The sequence below is a fragment of the Hemiscyllium ocellatum genome, chromosome 7 (assembly GCF_020745735.1).
Source record: "Hemiscyllium ocellatum isolate sHemOce1 chromosome 7, sHemOce1.pat.X.cur, whole genome shotgun sequence".
NCBI classification, from domain to species: Eukaryota; Metazoa; Chordata; class Chondrichthyes; order Orectolobiformes; family Hemiscylliidae; genus Hemiscyllium; species Hemiscyllium ocellatum.
The window spans coordinates 87,060,312-87,076,270 of record NC_083407.1 but is presented as its reverse complement, the minus strand read 5'-3'; the positions used below and the strand labels follow the sequence as shown (position 1 = coordinate 87,076,270).

The 15,959-nt window shown below is 44.6% G+C and overlaps 1 protein-coding gene across 1 annotated transcript in view; it reads right to left on the bottom strand.

The window, feature by feature from the left end:
• Positions 1-15,959, bottom strand: part of kcnh3 (potassium voltage-gated channel, subfamily H (eag-related), member 3) — a 703,578-nt gene that overhangs the window by 294,711 nt on the left and 392,908 nt on the right. Inside the window, exon 4 of the mRNA XM_060828128.1 lies at positions 11,158-11,192. Within this exon, the coding sequence (XP_060684111.1) occupies positions 11,158-11,192 (35 nt within the window). The remainder of the gene's footprint in view (positions 1-11,157; positions 11,193-15,959) is intronic.

Below are 15,959 nucleotides of genomic sequence, written 5' to 3'. Positions count from 1 at the left end.
TTATCTCAATTCAGGTCAGACAATTTCTCCTTGAATACCTGAGGCTTCTGCTGAGAGTTTATTTACCCCTCCTCCTCCTCCCCATCCAGGTACCTACTTTGTGTTGCCTCTGCTCATTCTTCCCGGGGAGGTCTAGATTAAACTACCTCACCCACTTTTTGGAAGCAAGTGGTTTCTAGTTGAACTCTTAAATTCATGACAAAGGTCCACAGAATGTTCCACCTCACTCCTGCAATCTCCCTTATGACAGCATCGATTTTAAGCAACTCAGGGAATCATGAAACACATTCATAGTCACAGCAAAAACACTTAGGAATCAATCAGCAACTAACCTCGAGGTAACAAAGGCATGGATGAGGATGTCAGCAACAGGGAAATTGGGACCGGGGGAGGTTGAGCAATGTTAGTGAGGTGGCAATAAGCAGTACGAGTGATGGCACAAGCATGAGTTCAAAAGCTCTGCTCAAATTAATTTGATCCCAAGCTATGTTACCAATAAATCAGCTGCCAATGTTAGTTAACGACACAAAAAAAATACACTGCATACCAGTGTTGACACTTCCAGTGGTCTGCATTTCTCTTGGTCAACAGCTTGTCATTAAGCTGTGTTGGGTCAATGATTAATTTTAGGAATTCATCAACTGCATTAATCTTAAAAGAGAGGAAATTTTAACTCAGAAAGACATTTCACTGAAATAAAAGGACTGCATTAAAAAAAAGCTACCAATCTGCAGCACCATGGAAGCCACACTCTAATGCATGGAGTGCATTGTCTGTGAAGATCCCCAGAGACGTTAAACATGGAGATTGGCAAACAGCTTCTTTAATCAGAAATGGAGATGAAAAGTGCGGTACATGAAACAATGGTCAAGAGCCTCTGCAGTCACCTACTAATTAAACTACCTTTTGGACTGTATAATTAGTTTTTGAGCCTTTGATGGCAGGTAGAGAAAAGCCACGTGACCAGTCAAGCTTTGTGCACTGACAGAGGCTTCAGTGGCAGAATGGACTCTCGTGCTGACTGAGTCTCAAGCAGCATTCACTGAACTGTGAACTGTGTTTACATCTCTGTAAGCTGACAGCAGAGAATTCTACAGGACAAGTCTTTGCATTTTGATAGCAAGGTCTTCGGATGAAATGAAGAACATTGCAGCTACATTTTGAAACATGATCTTATGGGAGATCTAAACCCTTGCAAAAAATAAAGTCAGACCAGAATACCAGCCATAAACTGTGAACTTGTTGTTTATTTTTTGAGACTATTTGCTTCATCTATCCGCTTCCTTTTAATCAGTAATAGTGAACATGGATTTCAATTACACGTGTTGCATTTTGGGATTTATATTAAGTGTATAATTTTTTTACCCAGGTAAGTTTCAGAACTTGACTACTTAGATTGTTAAAAAGTCAAGGAAACCTGTCAGACTTATCCATTACAGCCAGCAAATAAACTCTTAGGTACATTCACCAGATTGGCAAGTCTGTCTTTTACATTTCCAATTGCCTGTTATTATCAAACGAAGAGGAAAAGAACAGGAAAGTAACATGGGTTGTGACAAGCTCCAACACCCCTTACCAGTATGGTTGTGGCATAGCTCATGATGGAAATATGTGCATGGGTGCCATTTTGGAACCAAACCATGGCTTTGAAACACTGGGTCTTAAGGAATTGGTCACAACAAAAAAAACTTCACTAAAATCTGATCAACTCTTTTTCAATTTAGAGTTTTTTAAAATTACGATTGCAGAAAGTACAGTTAGACTGATCAAGATTAAAGTATTTGCTGGGCTGGTCTGAAAAGTCTTTCCTTTCAATTACCAAATAGTAAGATAGAAGAGCTTTGAATCCTGGACGGACTGCAGTATGAATTACATGCTAATCCAACATTGCATTGGACTTACTCAGTTGCTTTAGATTATGCATTGCAATTGCAATGTTACACTGAAGTCTCTGAGAGGATGGTTTGATCATTAGTAGTCATTGCACATTTTAGTTGCACTGAAAAAATTATTCCATTTTCACCGCAAAGCAGATTTGAGTAAATAAATATTAAAATTCTCATTAAGTATAGGGGCCTGAACATTTCGAATAATTGAACAATTTATCAAATATCAGCTGCTCCTTTCCGCAATAGCTCAGGTCTAATGCTCTGCTTGTTTACTATAAATAGCTCACAAACTAAACTGGGAAGCCTCATCGGGGTAACAGCAGCATGTACACTAGCACAATAATTAGAGACGTATTTTGAGATGTTGATTCACAATTCAATCTAATACAACTTCTAATGGAGCCGCTGAAAAAGAAATCTCTCAACATCTGTCACTAGTAGGTGAAGAGCAGGATTTGAAAGACCCCATGCTCCGAACAGCAGATTTGAAATTGACTGCGCAATATCACATTCATTACTGTTGACATATTGTGGCACCAGAGTTGATTGAAATTTGAAAAGGACATTTATTCATTGGAAGAAAAAGCAAAAGCAGTTTGAAATGCACAACAGATTCGTCAACCTCTGAAACTCTCAATTGGAGTCCCTGCACCTTTGGATGGATTCTACTGGAAACGCTCCTATAAGACCATGAGACATAGGAGTGGAAGTCAGGCCATTCGGCTCATCAAGTCCACTCTGCCATTCAAACATGGCTGATGGGCATTTCAATGCCACTTACCCCCACTCTCCCTGTATCCCCTGATAGAAGAATCTACTTGAGGTGTCTGGGCGAACCATCAGCCAGACAGACATGGTGATGGACTCCTGCTGCTTCTTGCAGGGAAGGTAAAGCAATGAGAAAGCCACTGTCCAAGACCTCTGGACCAAGGTCCTACCTGGCCAATCAAAGGCCAGCACTGCCTTGAAAATTCACGGTAATGGCAAGGCATCTGGAGAGGGTTGGTTTCTCAGGTTTGGTGTCATTTAGATAGGGGCCAAGGTATGTTGATATTAACATCAGATAGGGATATCCCACTGGACACCTTTCTGCAGGTTGTTCAGGTACTTAGTGTTTTTGACATGCAGGTGTTCCCACACACACATACCTTCCCTCTCTCTGTCATGTGTGCACATACTCCCTGTTTCAGAGACACTCTCACAGATGAGGCAGAGTGTAGTATGTCAAAATTTTATGATGATACAAAATAGAGATAAGAGGGCATGTTGTATTGAGGATATAATGGACTGCAAGAGGACGTAGATAGGCTTAGTGAATGAATGAATGGGCAGAAACTTGGCAGATGGAGTATAATGTAGGAAAGTGTGAGGTCATGCACTTTGGTTAAAAAAAACAAAAACAAAAGACCATCAGTTAAACGGAGAGATAGAGACTCCAAAATAGTGCAGTGTGGAGGGATGAGTGTTCTTGTGCATGAATCACAAAATGTTAGCATGCAGGTGCAACACAAAATTAAGAAGGCAAATAGAATTTTGGCCTTTATTGCTGGGGTAGAGGGGCTAGTGTTTTAAAAAACAGAAGTCGTCTTGAAAGTATAAAGGGTGTTGGTGGGACAATGACCTGGACTACTGTCTAAAACATTTGTCCCTGTATTTAAGAAAGGGTCCATGGGCATTGGAGACTGTTCAAAAGTGATACACAAGTCTGATTCCTGGGATGAAGGGGTTGACATTTCAAAAGTGGCTTTATTCATTAGAGATTAGAAGAATGAGGCATGATCTTACTGAAATATATAAGAGTCCGAGGGGGCTTGGCCATGTAGATGTTTGGTAAGATATTTCCAGTTGGGGAATCTTGAACTTGGGGAGATAATTACAGAAGGAGACATGTTTTTACAACTGACATACAAAGGACTTGCCTCTCGCAGAGAGTAATGAATGTCTAGAGTTCCAGAGAATTGTAGACACAAGATCACTGAAAGTAATTAAAGAAGAGATAGATTTTTGAAATCTTGAGTTGAGAGCTATGTAGAGCTGACGTGAAAAAGGAGTTGAGGTCTATGACAGATCAGCTACGGTCTTATAAAATGACGTGGTCAGTTTGAGTGCCTGAAAGATCTACTTCTGCTCCTATTCCTTATGTTATTATGCTCTTATGAAAGTTGTGTTGGAGAAATTACTGTGATTGAAGGTTCATAATTCCTGGGACCTGACATTCTAAATCCCAGGCTTTTGGAAGTTAGTGGATGCATTGGTGTTCATCTTCCGAAGTTCTGTAGATTCTGGTATGTCTCCTGCAGACTGGAAGATAGCAAATGTTACCCCACTATTTAAAAGGAGAGCGAGGCAAAAAAGCCACCAGGGAACTATGAGTAAAAAATGAGGTCTGCAGATGCTGGAGATCACAGCTGCAAATGTGTTGCTGGTCAAAGCACAGCAGGCCAGGCAGCATCTCAGGAATAGAGAATTCGACGTTTCGAGCATAAGCCCTTCATCAGGAATAAGAGAGAGAGAGCCAAGCAGGCTAAGATAAAAGGTAGGGAGGAGGGACTAGGGGGAGGGGCGATGGAGGTGGGATAGGTGGAAGGAGGTCAAGGTGAGGGTGATAGGCCGGAGTGGGGTGGGGGCGGAGAGGTCAGGAAGAGGATTGCAGGTTAGGAGGGCGGTGCTGAGTTGAGGGAACCGACTGAGACAAGGTGGGGGGAGGGGAAATGAGGAAACTGGAGAAATCTGAATTCATACCTTGTGGTTGGAGGGTTCCCAGGCGGAAGATGAGGCGCTCCTCCTCCAGCCGTCGTGTAGTTGTGTTCTGCCGGTGGAGGAGTCCAAGGACCTGCATGTCCTCGGTGGAGTGGGAGGGGGAGTTAAAGTGTTGAGCCACGGGGTGATTGGGTTGGTTGGTCTGGGCGGCCCAGAGGTGTTCTCTGAAGCGTTCCGCAAGTAAGCGGCCTGTCTCACCAATATAGAGGAGGCCACATCGGGTGCAGCGGATACAATAGATGATGTGTGTGGAGGTACAGGTGAACTTGTGGCGGATATGGAAGGATCCCTTGGGGCCTTGGAGGGAAGTGAGTGTGGAGGTGTGGGCGCAAGTTTTACATTTCCTGCGGTTGCAGGGGAAGGTGCCGGGGGTGGAGGTTGGGTTGGTGGGGGGTGTGGATCTGACGAGGGAGTCACGAAGGGAGTGGTCCTTGCGGAACGCTGATAGGGGAGGGGAGGGAAATATATCCTTGGTGGTGGGGTCCGTTTGGAGGTGGCGGAAATGGCGGCGGATGATACGTTGTATGCGGAGGTTGGTGGGGTGGTAGGTGAGAACCAGTGGGGTTCTGTCTTGGTGGCGGTTGGAGGAGCGGGGCTCAAGGGCGGAGGAGCGGGAAGTGGAGGAGATGCGGTGGAGGGCATCGTCGATCACGTCTGGGGGGAATCTGCGGTCCTTGAAGAAGGAGGCCATCTGGGCTGTGCGGTGTTGGAATTGGTCCTCCTGGGAGCAGATGCGGCGGAGACGAAGGAATTGGGAATATGGGATGGCGTTTTTACAGGGGGCAGGGTGGGAGGAGGTGTAGTCCAGGTAGCTGTGGGAGTCAGTCGGTTTATAATAGATGTCTGTGTTGAGCCGGTCGCCCGAGATAGAAATGGAAAGGTCTAGGAAGGGGAGGGAGGAGTCTGAGACAGTCCAGGTGAATTTCAGGTTGGGATGGAAGGTGTTAGTAAAGTTGATGAACTGTTCAACCTCCTCGTGGGAGCACGAACAGCACCGATACAGTCATCGATGTAGCGGAGGAAAAGGTGGGGGGTGGTGCCAGTGTAGTTGCGGAAGATGGACTGTTCCACATATCCTACGAAGAGGCAGGCATAGCTGGGGCCCATGCGGGTGCCCATGGCAACTCCTTTAGTTTGGAGGAAGTGGGAGGATTGAAAAGAGTAGTTACTCAGGGTGAGGACCAGTTCAGTCAGTCGGAGGAGGGTGTCAGTGGAAGGGTACTGGTTGGTGCGGCGGGAAAGGAAGAAGCGGAGGGCTTTGAGTCCTTCGTGATGGGGGATGGAGGTGTACAGGGACTGGATGTCCATAGTGAAAATAAGGCGTTGGGGACCGGGGAAGCGAAAATCCTGGAGGAGGTGGAGGGCGTGGGTGAAGTCCCGAACGTAGGTGGGGAGTTCTTGGACTAAAGGGGACAGGACCGTGTCGAGGTATTGGGAGATGAGTTCGGTGGGGTTGTATTGGGAGATGAGTTCGGTGGGGTTGTATTGGGAGATGAGTTCGGTGGGGCCAAACGCCAGCTCGCGGACGCCTCCTCTTATCGCCCCCTTGACCACGACCCCACCTCCCACCACCAAACCATCATCTCCCAGACCATCCAGGACCTCATCACCTCAGGGGATCTCCCATCCACCGCCTCCAACCTCATAGTCCCACAACCCCGCACCGCCCGTTTCTACCTCCTGCCCAAAATCCACAAACCTGCCTGCCCCGGCCGACCCATTGTCTCAGCCTGCTCCTGCCCCACCGAACTCATCTCCCAATACCTCGACACGGTCCTGTCCCCTTTAGTCCAAGAACTCCCCACCTACGTTCGGGACTCCACCCACGCCCTCCACCTCCTCCAGGATTTTCGCTTCCCCGGTCCCCAACGCCTTATTTTCACTATGGACATCCAGTCCCTGTACACCTCCATCCCCCATCACGAAGGACTTAAAGCCCTCCGCTTCTTCCTTTCCCGCCGCACCAACCAGTACCCTTCCACTGACACCCTCCTCCGACTGACTGAACTGGTCCTCACCCTGAATAACTTCTCTTTTCAATCCTCCCACTTCCTCCAAACTAAAGGAGTTGCCATGGGCACCCGCATGGGCCCCAGCTATGCCTGCCTCTTCGTAGGATATGTGGAACAGTCCATCTTCCGCAACTACACTGGCACCACCCCCCACCTTTTCCTCCGCTACATCGATGACTGTATCGGCGCTGTTCGTGCTCCCACGAGGAGGTTGAACAGTTCATCAACTTTACTAACACCTTCCATCCCAACCTGAAATTCACCTGGACTGTCTCAGACTCCTCCCTCCCCTTCCTAGACCTTTCCATTTCTATCTCGGGCGACCGACTCAACACAGACATCTATTATAAACTGACTGACTCCCACAGCTACCTGGACTACACCTCCTCCCACCCTGCCCCCTGTAAAAACGCCATCCCATATTCCCAATTCCTTCGTCTCCGCCGCATCTGCTCCCAGGAGGACCAATTCCAACACCGCACAGCCCAGATGGCCTCCTTCTTCAAGGACCGCAGATTCCCCCCAGACGTGATCGACGATGCCCTCCACCGCATCTCCTCCACTTCCCGCTCCTCCGCCCTTGAGCCCCGCTCCTCCAACCGCCACCAAGACAGAACCCCACTGGTTCTCACCTACCACCCCACCAACCTCCGCATACAACGTATCATCCGCCGCCATTTCCGCCACCTCCAAACGGACCCCACCACCAAGGATATATTTCCCTCCCCTCCCCTATCAGCGTTCCGCAAGGACCACTCCCTTCGTGACTCCCTCGTCAGATCCACACCCCCCACCAACCCAACCTCCACCCCCGGCACCTTCCCCTGCAACCGCAGGAAATAGAACATATAGAACATAGAAGGATACAGCGCAGTACAGGCCCTTCGGCCCTCGATGTTGCGCCGACCGAATCCTACCTAACCTATACTAGCCCAATAACTTCCAAATGCCTATCCAATGCCTGCTTAAATGACCATAAAGAAGGAGAGTTCACCACTGATACGGGCAGGGCATTCCATGAACTCACAACCCGCTGTGTGAAGAATCTACCCCTAACATCTGTCCTATACCTACCACCCCTTAATTTAAAGCTATGTCCCCTAGTAACACCTGACTCCATTAGCGGTAAAAGGTTCCTAGTATCTACCCTATCTAAACCCCTAATCATCTTATACCCTTCTATCAGATCTCCCCTAAACCTTCTCTTCTCCAATGAGAACAGCCCCAAGTGCCTCAGCCTTTCCTCATAAGATTTTCCTACCATTCCAGGCAACATCCTGGTAAACCTCCTCTGCACTCGTTCTAAAGCTTCCACATCCTTCCTATAGTATGGCGACCAAAACTGCACACAATACTCCAGATGAGGCCTCACCAGAGTCTTATACAACTGCAACATGACCTCAGGACTCCGGAACTCAATTCCTCTGCCAATAAAGCCCAGTACACCATATGCCTTCCTCACAGCACTATTTACCTGGGTGGCAACTTTCAGAGATCTGTGTACATGGACACCAAGATCCCTCTGCTCATCCACACTACCAAGTAGCCTACCATTAGCCCAGTAATCCATCATCTTGTTATTCCTACCAAAGTGAACGACTTCGCACTTAGCTACATTGAATTCCATTTGCCACATTTCCGCCCAGCTCTGCAACTTATCTATATCGCGCTGTAACCTACCACTTCCTTCCTCACTATCCACAACTCCACCGACTTTTGTGTCATTAAATGTAAAACTTGCGCCCACACCTCCACACTCACTTCCCTCCAAGGCCCCAAGGGATCCTTCCATATCCGCCACAAGTTCACCTGTACCTCCACACACATCATCTATTGTATCCGCTGCACCTGATGTGGCCTCCTCTATACTGGTGAGACAGGCCGCTTACTTGCGGAACGCTTCAGAGAACACCTCTGGGCCGCCCAGACCAACCAACCCAATCACCCCGTGGCTCAACACTTTAACTCTCCCTCCCACTCCACCGAGGACATGCAGGTCCTTGGACTCCTCCACCGGCAGAACACAACTACACGACGGCTGGAGGAGGAGCGCCTCATCTTCCGCCTGGGAACCCTCCAACCACAAGGTATGAATTCAGATTTCTCCAGTTTCCTCATTTCCCCTCCCCCCACCTTGTCTCAGTCAGTTCCCTCAACTCAGCACCGCCCTCCTAACCTGCAATCCTCTTCCTGACCTCTCCGCCCCCACCCCACTCCGGCCTATCACCCTCACCTTGACCTCCTTCCACCTATCCCACCTCCATCGCCCCTCCCCCTAGTCCCTCCTCCCTACCTTTTATCTTAGCCTGCTTGGCTCTCTCTCTCTTATTCCTGATGAAGGGCTTATGCTCGAAACGTCGAATTCTCTATTCCTGAGATGCTGCCTGGCCTGCTGTGCTTTGACCAGCAACACATTTGCACCAGGGAACTATGGACCTGTTAGTAGTACATCAGTAGTGGGGAAAAATGTGTGTATCTGTTGTAAAAGATATGATACATATAATAATGATCTGATTGGGCATAATCAGCAAGGATTGGCAAGTGGCAAATTGCGTTTGACAAACATGTTGGAGTTTTTGAGCATGCTACTCACAGAATTGTTAAAGTGAAGGTGGAATATGTGGCATACTTGGAATTTCAGAAGACTATTGATAAAGTCCCTCATAGGAGATTGGCTGGCAAACTTAAAGCACATGGGATAGGAAATAATGTTCTGGCATGGATTAAGAATTGGCAAATGGGCAGAAAATTGAGAGTACTCGTACACGCGACATATGTGTTCCTCTGCAATCTCGCGCTATAGAAAATTGTGCTATGGAAAACCATTATAAAAGATCGCACTGTAGAAGATCACTAATAGAAGAAAGTTCGCGTTATTCAAACAATGTCCACAATTCATCAATCGTGTTATAGCCGATTTACGCTGACTAAATGTGCTTTATAGCAGAACGACATGTGAGAGTAAACAGATCATTCTTATGATAATGGGCTGTGACTACTGGGTACTGCAAAGATCAATGCTTGGGCCTCAACTGCTCCCGGTAGGATTTACATGTAGAGACTAAATGTAATATTTCCAAATTTCTAAATGATACAAAACTAGGTGAGAATGTGTGCTGCGAGGAAGATACAAAGTGGCGTCAAGAGATAGGGGTTGGCTTGAACATGCAGGTGGAGAAAGTGTGGAGAACTGAGAAGTTTTCTCATAAATGATAAGGTGTCAGAAAGTGCAGATGTGGATGTAGATGTTCTCATCAGTGATTCATTGAAGGCTGAAGCAAGCAATTATGGAGGTTGTTGCTAAGGTAGCCTGTATCACAAAGTATTTGAGAACAGAAGTAGCAAAATTTTACTTCAATCATATAAACCTTGGTTGCACTGTACTTGAGTACTGTGTGCAGTTTTGTTTCCCTATCTTAGGAGGGATATAATTGCCATAATTGTAATTAAACATCTTTAGACTTGTTCCTGAGCTGGCAGGACTGTCCTACAAAGAAAAATCAAGGAAATTTGTCATGTACTTTCTCGAGTTATGAGAATGAGAATTGATCTCAATAAAACCTGCAAAATATTTACAGGAATACAAAGTGTAGATGAAGGGAAGATGTTTTCCTTGGTTAGGGAGTCTAAAACCAGGGACACCCTATTTGAAGATCAGGAGCATGCAATTTAGGATTAAGATAAGGAGAAATCGTTCTACTCAGAGGGTAGTGAATCTTTGTAATGCTCTCCCCCAGAGAGTTGGGGAAGTTCAGTCATTGAATATTTTTGATGTAGAATCATAGAGATGTACAGTATGGAAATAGACCCTTTGGTCCAACCTACCCATACTAACCAGATATTCAAAATTAATCTAGTCCCCTTTGACCAATATCTCTCCAAACTGTTCATATTCAAATACCCATCCAGATGCTTTTTAAATGTTGTAATTTTACCGCCCTCCACCACTTCCTTTGGCAGCTCATTTCATACACATAACAATCCTCTGTATGAAAAGGTTGCTCCTTAGGTCCCGTTTAGATCTTTCCCTTCTCATCTTAAACCTATGCCCTCTAGTTTTGGACACCCTACTCTCATAAAAAGACCTTAGCTATTTACCTTATCCATGCCCCTCATGATTTTATAAACCTCTACAATGTCACCCCTCAGCATCTGATGCTCCAGGGAAAACAGCCCCAGCCTATTCAGCCTTTCTCTATAGTTCAAACCCTTCAATTGCAGCAACATTTATGTAAAGCTTTCTGTACCATTTCAAGTTTAACAATATCTTTCCTAAAGCAGAGAGGCTAGAACTGAATGCAGTATTCCAAAAGTGGCCTAACCAAGGTCCTACACAGTGGTGACATGACCTCTCAACTCCTATACTCAATGCTCTGACCAATAAAGGAAAGCACACCAAATGTTTTCTTCAATACCCTGTCTAGATATGACTCCAACTTCAACGAAATATGAACCTCCATTCCACGGTTTTTTTGTTCAGCAACATTCCCCAGGACCTTGCTGTGAAGTGTGCAAGTCCTGTCCTGCTTTGCTTTTCCAAAATGCAACACCTCACATTTATCTAAATTAAACTCCATCAGCCTCTTCTCGGCCCACTGGCCCATCTGATCAAGGTCCCATTGTGCTCTGAGGTAATCTTCTTCGCTGTTCACTACACCACAAATTTTGGTGTCATCTGCAAACTTACTAACTATACTTCCTATATTCAGATCCAAAACATTTATTTAAATGACAAAAAGTGGTGGACCCAGCACTGATACTTGCAATACACCACTGGTCACATTCCAAAAAAAAACCCTCCACCACCACCCTCTGCCTACGACCTTCAAGCTAATTTTATATCCAAATGGCTCGCTCTCTCTGGATTGATTGTGATCTAACCTTGCTAACTGTGCGGAACCTTGTTGAAAGCCTTGCTGAAAAGATCAAGAAATTTCTAAATAGCAATTAAGTAAAGGCAATTGGAGATATTGCGGTAAAAGGCATTGAAGTAGATGATCAATCATGATTGTGTTAAATGATAGAGCAGGCTCAGTGGATCCCTTCCTTCCCTATGACCTTAGTAGCAACCAACCACCTTTCCAATTTTAAGCATTAACAATGAGGAATTTCAATTTTACTCGCACCATGAATTCAATCACAAATGTAACCCAAATGATGTATTTTGTAACAAAGGCCAAAACGTTAAATATGAGACAAAATATCAAAGCATATGTGCTAGGATTTGCTTGTCAGTTTCCCCAGACAGCAAGCTCCCTGGTAGTTGCTGAGTCCATACCACCATTGCTGGATTAAGACCCTTGAGTGAACCTCAATTACCTATATAAGGGTCTGAATTTGTAACAGGAAAGTGAGGGTTCCCAACCAATCTAAATTCTTAGCTGTTCTATCAAGCTTGAAACAGGACAAGGGTACAAGGTTCCATCCATTGTCTGTAAGCTCGTGGAGAAAATGATCTTCAACTCAATTATGTAATTAGGAGCTCAGAGTTGTTGTTTGTTGATCAGGGATTATTGTAAGCAAACTGTCCCAGGAACTGAGTTGAGTAATTTCTCTAAGTGAAATGTGAGTAAAACACTGGCTCATCACAGTTACTGCCTGCTATTGTGAAGTTGCACATCAGTGCCTCACTTAATTACGATTGTTTGATGCAGTTATTTTACTGCAGTTAGCTAACAAATTATTGACATGTTTTATTAGTCTATATTTCACTTGCAGCAAGGCTTGTTAAGCCACATACAGAACTTAATGAGCCAGAAACATTTTATTTTCCACTTAGCACAAGTATGAATGTCACAATCACAGACATGTTACAGGTTATTCAGAGCTTTATTTGAATTTTTGCTGAACTGTGTGAGATGGGGATGTACAATGGATTAGGAAATAAACGAACAATGTGGTCAGTTAACCAATTCCATTAAATCTACAAATAGCATTTATAGCAAGTTTGAATTCCTTGGGTAATTTGAATTCCTTGAGTAATGCTTGAGACTGATAATAGACCACCAGTCTAAAGCATTAACTTTGCTCTTCTTTCTCCACAGATGCTGTTGAGATTTTATCTGGCATTTTCCATTTTTATTTCAAGTCAGCCCCTTTTGGCTGAAGTTAGGGTGAAGGTTGAGAAAATAACTCACAGATGTGATGGTAAGTGTATGCCCCAGACAAAGAAAACATATTGTGGTAAATTTGTGCTATTATTTGTGGTAGATTTTCACATAAATTTGTCAGTTGTTTCAGGATATCTAGAGTTTAAATTATCTCAACATTATCCAGGAGATTTATTAGACATATTTTAGAAAAATCTATTCTTTAAACATGCAAAGTCTGAGAAAGAAGTTATATTCACTAAAGTTAAAGAACAGCTGTATGATTACAGTAAAGGTCTAAGTCAGATGCAGTTATAAAAGCTTCCATTTATGTATTAGATAGTTCATTAGGCATTAGAAAGTTGACAAAGGGGCCTTTTGTACAGAACTGGAGTATAAATGTTAGTTATAGACCAATTTTTAATCAAACACAACGAGTTGTGGACAGTTACCCCTTGACCCTCCCCATTGCCATGACAATGGGCTTTTGGTTACAAAAACCAGTTTTGGTGTTTTCTTGACAGAAATGTGGGACGAACTTTCATCCATTTCCTTCACACAACCCACCTGCCACCTGAAAACAGCTTTGTCAGTGCAAAGACTAAAATAAGCCTAGCTGAAAAGGTCCTGAAGTAACCTTTATCTCCATGGTTGAGCCGTCTGTGTTTTGTGGATGTGTAAGTGGAGTTTAATGGACACACCCTCTCTCACTCCGACCAGGGAACAGATGGGGGTGGATGATGGGATTTACTCAGGTAGGAAGGTAGGAAGGTATAGAAAGCCCATCACCTTCCACATTCTCCCGATTACATTACTGCAGAAAAAGTCCAGGTTAGCCTTCCTAGTCCAATTGAGTACAAAAGTGGTGAAAGTTGGGGGGTTCGGTGGGGGTGGGGGTGGGGGAATCCTCAAAAAACCAAAAGACATAGGAGTGGAAGTTAGGCTATTCAGCCCATCAAGTGCAGTCTGTCATTTAATCATGGCTGATGGGCAGTTCAACTCCACTTACCTGCACTCTCCCCATAACCTTTAACTCCTTGCGAGATCAAGAATTTGTCAATTTCTGTCTTGAAGACATTTAACATCCCAGTCTCCACTGCGCACCATGGCAATGAATTCCACAGGCCCACCACTCTCTGGCTAAAGAAATGTCTCCTCATTTCCATTCTAAATTGACCCTCTCTAATTCTAAGACTGTGTCCATGGGTCCTAGTTTCCCTGCCTAACAGAAACAACTTCCCAGCGTCCACCCTTTCTAAGCCATGCATTATCTTGTGAGTTACTATTAGATCTCCCTGAACCTTCTAAACTCTAATGAATACAACCACAGGATCCTCAACTGTGCATCGTATGTTAGACCCACCATTCCAGGGATCATCCGTGTGAATCTCTGCTGGACACGCTCCAGTATCAGTATGTCCTTCCTGAGGTGTGGGACCCAACATTGGACACAGTATTCTAAATGGGGCCTAACTAGAGCTTTATAAAGTTTCAGGAGCATGTTGCTACTTCTATATTCCAACCCTCTCGAGATAAATGACAACATTACATTCACTTTCTGCATCACAGACTTATCCTGCAAATCAACCTTTCGAGAATCCTGGACTAGCACTCCCAGATCCCTTTGTACTTGGCTTTAAGAATTTTTTCACTGTTTAGAAAATAGTCCACACCTGTATTCTTTTTTCCAAAGTACAAGACTTTGCATTTATTCACGTTGAATTTCATCAGCCATTTCCTGGACCACTCTCCTAAACTGTCTAAATCCTTCTGCAGTTTCACTACCTCCTCAGTACTACCTGCCCGTCCACCTAACTTTATATCATCAGCGATCTTCACCAGAATGTCCCTAGTTGCTTCATCCAGATCATTAATAAATAAAGTGAACAGCCGCAGCCCCAACACCGAACCCTGCGGGACACCACTTGTCACCAGCTGCCATTCTGAAAAAGAACCTTTTATCCCAACTCTCTGCCTTCTATCAGACAGCCAATCCTCAATCCATGCCAGTAGCTCACATTGAACACCATGGGCTCTCACCTTACACAGCAGCCTCCAGTGAGGTACCTTATCAAAAGCCTTTTGGAAGTTGAGATAGATAACATCCACTGGGTTTCCCTGGTCTATCCTACTTGTTATGTCTTCAAAGAATTCTAACAGGTTTGTTAGGCATGAGCTCCCCTTACTAAATCCATGATAACTTGTTCTAATCTGACCCTACACATCCAAGAATTTAGAAATCTCATCCTTAACAATGGATTCTAGAATTTACCAAGAACCAAGGTTAGGCTAATTTTCCTGCAAATTTCCACCTTTTGTCTTGATCCTTTCTTGAACAAGGGGGTTACAATATCAATTTTCCAATCATCTGGGACTTTCTCTGACTCCAGTGACTTTGACAGATCACAACCAATGCCTCCGTTATTTCCTCAGCCACCTCCCTCAGAAATCTAGGATGTAGCCCAAAGGGGCCAGGAGAGTTTTCAATTTTTAGACCTTTTAGTTTTTCTACACTTTCTCTTTTGTAATGGCTACCATACTCAACTCTGCTCCCGCCTCTACTTAATTGTTGGGATATTACTCGTGTCTTCCGCTGTGAAGACTGACACAAAGTACTTATTAAGTTCTTCACCTATTTCCTTATGTCCTAATACTAGCCTTCCTGCATCAATTTGGAGTGGCCCAATGTCTACTTTTCCCTCTCGTTTGTTTCTTCTGTATTGAAAGAAACTTTTCTATCATTTCTAATATTACTGGCTAGCTTACCTTCATATTTGATCCTCTGATTCCTCATTTCTCTCTTTGTTGTTCTCTATTTGTTTTTGTAGTCTTCCCAATCTTCTGATTTCCCTGTGCTCTTGGCCACTTTATAGGCTCTCTCTTTTTCTTTGACACATTTTCTGACTTCGTATGTTAGCCATGGCTGTCTAATCCCTCCCCCGGATAATCTTTCTTTTCTTTGGGTTGAACCTCTGTACTGTGTCCTCAATTACACCCGGAAACTCTTGCCATTGTTGCTCTCCTGTCTTCCCCACTACGCTCTGCTTCCAGTCGATTTTTGTCAGTTCCTCTCTCATGTCCCTGTAATTGCCTTTATTTAACTGTAACACCATTACATCCAATTTTGCCTTCTCTCTTTCAAACTGCAGACTGTTCTCTACCATATTATGATTGCTGCCTCCTAAGTGTTCCCTTACTTTAAGATCATT